This window comes from Gavialis gangeticus, unplaced genomic scaffold, assembly GCF_001723915.1.
Source record: "Gavialis gangeticus isolate Ggan-Ray unplaced genomic scaffold, GavGan_comp1, whole genome shotgun sequence".
Lineage (NCBI taxonomy): Eukaryota > Metazoa > Chordata > Crocodylia > Gavialidae > Gavialis > Gavialis gangeticus.
Window position 1 is genome coordinate 441219 of NW_017729001.1, and position 7349 is coordinate 448567.

Sequence of the window (7349 nt, forward strand, 5' to 3'; positions counted from 1 at the left end):
ACTGTTCCCCCCCCACCCGGCCCCCCCCCCCCCATGTACTTATAGGTTGCCACCAAGTCCCCCCTGAGCTTGTGGTTTTCCATGCTGAAGAGTCCCCTGCCTCAGACTGTCCTCGTAAGGCCTATTCTCTTCACCTCTGATCATGCGCATGGCTCTCCTCTGGACTCTCTCAAGCTTCTCCCTGTCCGTTTTAAAGTGTGGAGCCCAGAATTGGATGAGTACTCCAGCCGCAGTCTCACGGAGGCCAAATAAAGCAGGAGAATGATATCTTGGGTCTTGCTTGAGATGCATTGGTAGATGCAAGCCAGGGTTTTATTTGCTTTGCTGACTTTTATTTGCTTTGCAAGCATCATATTGGTGGCTCATATCCACCTTGTGGTCAATAGTAGCCCCCTAGGCTCTTTCGGTCGTGGTGCTAACGAGTATAGCACTGCCGAGCCTATAGGCATGATGTGGGTTCTTTCTCCCGAGGTGCAGCACCTTGCATTTCTCTATGTTGAATGTCATCAGGTTTGATCCATCCACTTGGCAAGCGTGTCCAGGTCGGCCTGAATCCCCAGCCTATTCTCTAGAGCAATTATTTCAGGTGGAGGGCCAGAGTTTTGGCAAGCCATCAAGGGCTGCATGACAGGCAGCCAGGGGCAGATAAAAATTTTAGAAAATGAATATTTAGGGGCCCCGTGGGCTGGATAGGATGGCCTGGCAGGCCGCATCTGGCCCGCGGGCCACATTTTGGCCACCTGCTCTAGAGTGACTGAGCTTCCCAATAATTTGGTGTCATCTGTGAACTTAGCCAGTCCACTTCTGACACCCAAATCCAGATTGTTTATGACTATATTAAAGGGTACTGACTCGGCTCCATTGACAATCACTCTGTGGGACCAACCTGAAACAATGTTTTGTTTCTGTTTCTGGCATTGACACAAAGCACCAAAGAGGGAGGTGCCCTTTGAAGAACTCCTGACAGGGAGGAGATGGGGTTTTCTGCAGGAGCCTGGTGATCACGGCACTTACCTCCTTGTGAGAGAGCCAGGTTCAGATCCTTCCTCCGCCTCAGGGCACTTGAAGCCATGCTTCCTGCCTCCGAGGAGAACGGAAGTAGGATCACTGCAGCAGGGACTGGGCCCTGGGTACATTCTTGCCAACTTGCTCTGGAAATTCAAATTACTCTATGTGAAGTGGAACGGCTTCAACAGCAGAGAGACCCATTTCGCCCCAGAATACACAGTAACCTGACAGGGTGCTCTTCTGGCTAGTGGAAGCCATTGATTCAAGTCCCCTGAGGTAGTGACTACCCGAACAACTGTGCTTCTGAGTCACGGAGGAAGCAACGAGACAAACCACCTTCTTATTCTCTTCTGGTTTATGAAATTAGTCTGGTTTTTTTTTTTCCCCCCACTTAAAAGGTTGTGAATTTGCCCCAAACTCTGAGTGTAGTTTTAGGTCTACCCAAATTGCATTTTATTAGTAAATAAACTAAACCAAAAAAGTTCACCAATCCATAGTTAAAATAGACATTGTTGTACCAGAGCCCCAGATGTGGGATGCCTGTTCCTAAGTGAGCTGCCCAGAGTTCATGATGCCTCATTTGTTGTGGGATGTCAGTTGGGGTAGATTTCCCCCATGGAGCAGATGACTAAGTCTCTTTTCACTGCCAACCCCTGCGTGAGTCTATGTCCACCATAGCCTCACTCCAAATCTTCCAAGCTCTTCAAGAAAGCATTGGGAAGTGGGCTGATGATCAGACCAGGATGTCACAGTTACTGAGCAAACTGCTACTCCGAGCCCTCCCAGTCTCATTAGTACAATCTGCCGCCACCCCCCCCGACTCTCACAGGTCAGGCAGTGAGTACCTGGGCAGGTCTGATTCAGGTATGACCCTAGAGGCCTGTTCCATTGGGGACAATGGCAGTGATAAATTAAGGTACCATTTAAAGCACTGTACCATTCATTTACACCAAAAGTATTTCAGAAAGGCCCTGTGCTTACAGCCCTACATACTGTTTCAGATGTCTTGCTGACCGTTTTTTCCCCATCTTCCCCAGGGGGGACACTGTAAGAACGAACTCTATGTATTCTTCTGCAGAGCTTCTGTATGTCAGGCTGGCTCCCATCCAGAGCTCACTGGCAGCTGAAAAGCCCTCCAAGGAAGAGAAGGTGGTCCTAAATGCCTTTTTGACCCCCATGCTCCCAGCTTGGCAAAATTACTGTCTTTCTTTGGCCTGAAGTCTGGCAGTACATGACTGTTCTGTACTTGTCTGCAGGGGTGCTCTTATATGAGAAGCCCTTGCGTTGTGTTCTTGAATAGTCACCATTGAATTCCAGCATTAGAGACATATAATAAATGTTCTCCTGACTCGCACTAAGATTTGGATCAGTAGTCATACAGGAAATTCAAAGACCCATCTACAGTAACTTCCCCTTGCTAACCCAACTACATACAACACCTACAAAATTGGATCCTACGTTGTTCATAATACCAGCTCCACATATGTCCTGTGACAGACTGAGACTCCTGACACCCAGCCCCCTACTCGAACCCAGCTCCTTCCCACTTTGAGTTTTTCTTGTGAGTCTTTATGTTGAAAGATTTGCATCTGCTTTTTCAGCCCCAACTGGGATTTACACCCCCATTTCTTCTTGAGAGCAGTGATTGCTGTAGGGAAACTAGGTTAGCCTGTTCTGAGTGACTGGCTTCAAGTCTTTTCTTTGAGCTCAGCTGCCTAAAGCATGTTGCATGTCATGTTTCTAATGAAAGGCAGGGAGGAAGGTTGTAAATTGGGCAGGTGCCTTCCCTTCCCCCAAGACTTAACAAAACACCCTGATAAGAGATCCCGTCTCAGGGATAATGAGCTGCTCTGGAGAGGTCTCTCTCTCTCTCTCTCTCTCCAAATATAGCCAGGCCTGCTCCTTACCTCTCCCCTAGAGCACTGTTTGTGATTCTCATTAGGCGCTTGCAGATCACTATCCAGACAGTAGCAGCTGACGCCAGCTGCAGAAAGGTAGGAAAATTACAAGTGCTATCTCTAGAGATGATTCACACTGTCCCCCAGGGTCTGTTCTCTTGTTAGCTCACTGCGTGATATATGCACACCCGTGTGTGTGTAGCCACAGCTTCCTCCTAGCCCTTCCTGCAAGCAGGTCATGCAAGAAGGGCCACAGTGGCAGTGAAATAAAAATACTCCCCAGGAGAGCAGACAGAAGAGTACCCCCATGCTCATAGTGGAAAGCAGGGTCCTCTCTGCCTCTTATCCTAGCTGCTCCCCAGGGGCCTATACTTGCAGCTCCAGGTCAGCGATGGAGTTGGCTATACTACTCTAAATGCTGAGTGGCCGAAACTCATGAGTCAAGGCTCCCTCTAGTTTGTGCAACTTCAAATAATAGGTGTCAGGTTCTTTGTATCAGCCCTGCAAAGTTGGTGCTTTTTTTGCGTTCCTATTTTAAAGTTTTCTGCCCCAAAAATGAGGGCTAGGCATTTTTTTTTTAATGACAGCTTTCTTCATTATGACATAGCTGCAGGAGCTGAGACTTTTAGAAGCACCAAATATCAGCAGTTTGTAACAGGGAGACTAAAACAGCCTTGTTTTCATGCTATACTGTATTAATAAGCTGCCCTTTGCATGGTCTGTATTTTTACCCAGGAGCGTGGGGTTAAAAAGTCAGAAAGGAAGCTGAGTGAATAGGCAAGCAGGAGAAAGGAAGAAGCTCAGCACAGCGTATTGTGAGTGACACCACAAGAACTGAGGGAGGAAGTGAGAGAGACGCTATTTTCTCAACCCTATAGTGAGTGGACCACAACTACAGTGGCTCTTAACCCCGAGGAGAACAAAGTGTGCAGCAGTTCTGCAAGATCAGATGCTACTGGGTGACGAGCTCCCTCAGCTCCCATTGTAGGATAGATCCATGATGAAGGGACTGATCTGGGATGTGTGGAGAGGACCATACAGGGCACTGGGAAAACTTCATGTTACCAAAGAGATTAAAGTAAGGTGAGAATTTCCCCTCCATGAGAATTTCTGTGTATACAAGATGGAAGGGGGTTTCATTGTTAGCACACCTGACTGTCTTGATTCAGTGGTAGGATCTGACTGTTCCTGTGCCAGTGATCACAGTACGTTCATCTGTCAGTTGTTGGGGTTGTCCAGTACCTGAGTGGTGTTTACCACCTCCACGCGCGCTGCTGGTCATGTATCGCTTTAACGGGGGGTCTTCTTGAGGTAGAGGTGAACCTGGTTTTGCACTTAATGAAAGCGGAGAAAGGGGAGTCATGGTTTGAGTAGAACATTAAAGCACAACTTACATGCTGTCCTTGCACAGACCACCCCAATACTCCTCAGTTCTGGCCTGCAGCATCTTTTGTTGGTTCGGTCCTGATGCTCCATACAGCTCTGCTACCATTTGTGCAGCACTGCCTGCCTCTTTGACCAGTCTCGAGCAACTGCTGTGGCTTCTGTTTTACAGGGACAAACAGTAGTGGAGCTAGTTCAAAACTTAGTACTTATTTTCTGCAGGAACTTTTAATGTTTCCAACTTTGTTTTCATCCTGATTTGGAAAAAAAATCTCACGATGAAGCTCACCAAGAAATCATTTAATTTGGGGTTAACTGGAAAACAGATTCTGTGGAATTGAAATAGGTTATGCCAATGTCATTACTTCTGTAAAATATTGTTGAGCTGAAAAATCAAGGCCCTCTGTTCAGAGCATCGCCTCATCCAATCACTGTCTTTAACTTCTCTTAAAAGGAAGCTGTGTTGAAATCACCCCATCCCCCCAGAAAGTTTAACCTATGAAAAGGTTTTCCTGTTTGACAGATAACATCTAGTCAGAAGATTTTCAGCCAGGTCTCCCAGTTATTAACCTGAGGTCACTAAATGTGTTTCGTGTGTGGCTTAAGATAAAGGTGAGTGCTAGTCTTGTGGGCACGTGAAGTTGGAACTTTAAAAAATAGGGCTGAAAGGGGCCTCGTCAGGTCCTCTAGTTCAGGGGTGCTCAACCTCCAGCCCACAGGCCGGATCTGCCCCATGGCACCATGTCATTTGTCCCATGGGGCTCCCCATGGACATGGAAATTTGGTGGTGTGGGAGCAGTGGCAATTAACACTGCTGCTACTCCCCTGCTGCTGAATCTCCAGGTCCCACACAGCTGGCTCAGGCCCACGGACTGACCTGGATGGCCTGCGGGGCAAAAAGTCTAGGCACCGTGGATCTAGTTCATCCCCCTGTATGAACCATCCCAGTCAAGTGTTTGGAAGTTGTAAAGTGCAGGTTAGGCAATCACAGATTCCCCAGCCAGCTGCAATCATGGGCTCTGGTGCTAGCTATCCTCAGAGCCAGTAGTTAAGCACTGAAACATGTTATCTCCTGAGGATGCAGATTCTCTGCGACTGGAAGGTTTTAAGTGCAGGTTAGCATCAGCCCAGACAGCTATTTGTCTGAGTGCAGGTTTGGAATTTCAGCTCCAGGGCAAGCAGCGTGTGATATAAAGACTTCAGTACACAGTGCCAACATCAAGGGTAAATTCCTCCTGCCCACCATGCTTCCCCACAACCCAAATCTTCTGAAATCACACAGCAATTATGGCTCAGAAATGGCAGAGGTTCCCCCTGCAAATCCCGTCAGTTCCTCCCTCTGCCTCCCTTCAAAGAACATATAAGGAGACTGAGCAAGGCATACAATTGCCACCCATGTGCAGTTAGTTGGCATAGTTAGAGCCTAATCAATGTCCATATGTGCGTTCCACAAAAACCCCAGGCAATGGGCTAACGATGGTCTGCCCTTGCAGACGCTGGCTGCATAAAAGTTTTCCATCTCTGCCTTAAGGATCAACTGGTCTTGAGATATAAATGCAGCTGGATTTCCCTGCTCCAAGTCCTCCTATGTTAAAGTGGTATCAGAAGTTGTTGTTCCCTTATGCTCAGACTCATCCATGCATAGCTGATTCCTCCATGTTTTCTTTTTTGTTTTACAGCAAGGAGCATTTTGACAACATCCCTGACCTAGAGTTCAACCCAATTAGATCAAAAATTGTCCATGCCTTTTTTGACAAGAGGTAAGAGGAGCACTTCTGGCAGCTATCGGGGAGGTTTGATGTAATCACATTTGTCCTTCTCTGCTGACCTTAAAAAATAACAGACTTCATTTTCATCTCAAGCAATGGCTGGTTGTGCCAGGTCAGCAGCGGGTGGACCTGTGTTCTACCTGTTCTGTGGATGAACACGCTTGTCCCTTAAGCAGGACTTTTTATGGTTTATACTACAAAGACACTGGTATGTATAACTGGATATAGATACTTGAAACAATGATATCAATTGTGGGGAGGCAGGATGTCCTGCATTTCAGTCTCAGCTTAGCTAGTTCATTCTTACCTATTCACGAAACATAACACTAGATTCTCTTAACCAGCATCACTTGCAAATCAGAGAAGTGATTCTTTTGCTCTGTTGGCACTGATGAGGCTTCTCGTGGTGTACCGTGTCTAGTTTTGGACTCCACACTTCAAGAAAGATGTGGACATATTAGAAAAAGTCCTGGGGACAATGACAAACATGATTAGAGGCCTGAGAAACATGACTTATAGTTAAAGTCTGAAAGAACTAGGGTTATTTAGTCTAGAGAAGAGAAGACTGAGGGAGGATTTGCTAACAGTCTTCAAATACCTGATGATAGTTATAAGGAGGATGGAGATAGACTATTCTCTGTGGCTATAGAGGACAAGACTAGGAACAATGGCCTCAAATTACCGTAGGAGAAATTTAGGTTGGAGATAAAGAAAAACGTCCTGACTATGAGGGTAGGTAAGTATTGGAAAAGCCTACCTAAGAGAAGGTGTGGAATCTCAAACCCTGGAAATTTTCAAGAACAGGTTGGACAGATGCTTGTCTAGGATGGTTTAGTCAGGAATGATTCTTCCTTAAGCAAGGGGCTGAACTAGATGAACTCCTGAGGTCCCTTCCAGCCCTACGCTCCTATAGGTCCACACTTCACTGTAATAAGTGGAAACTAAACCTTGGTAATTTAGCAGCTGTTTGATTCTGGGGTATGCTACCCCAACTTAGTTTCCATTTTGTCAGATAGGAATGGAGGGGTGAAACAGCTGCAACATTAGCTGACCTGAGCTTGCAAATGGGAAGTCTTCCACTCCCTTTCTCCCTTCTCATTTTAAATCAGTATTGTTGTTTTGTCTGTCTGCAGCCTGGATGTGAGTTAATGTGGGCTGGAGCCTGCTGCCATAGATTACTCTGATTGTATGAGCAGGCTGAGTCACATCACAGGTTGTGCCTGTGGATGGGTATTAAGGGGCTGTTGTGTCATTTTTTTTTTTTTTTTTTTTAAAGATCTAAATGGGGGTG

The 7349-nt window shown here is 46.6% G+C and overlaps 1 protein-coding gene across 1 annotated transcript in view; it reads left to right on the plus strand.

Moving 5' to 3' along the window:
• The window catches only part of TESC (tescalcin), a 42965-nt gene that overhangs the window by 26840 nt on the left and 8776 nt on the right, over positions 1-7349 (plus strand). Inside the window, exon 3 of the mRNA XM_019506677.1 lies at positions 5969-6049. Within this exon, the coding sequence (XP_019362222.1) occupies positions 5969-6049 (81 nt within the window). The remainder of the gene's footprint in view (positions 1-5968; positions 6050-7349) is intronic.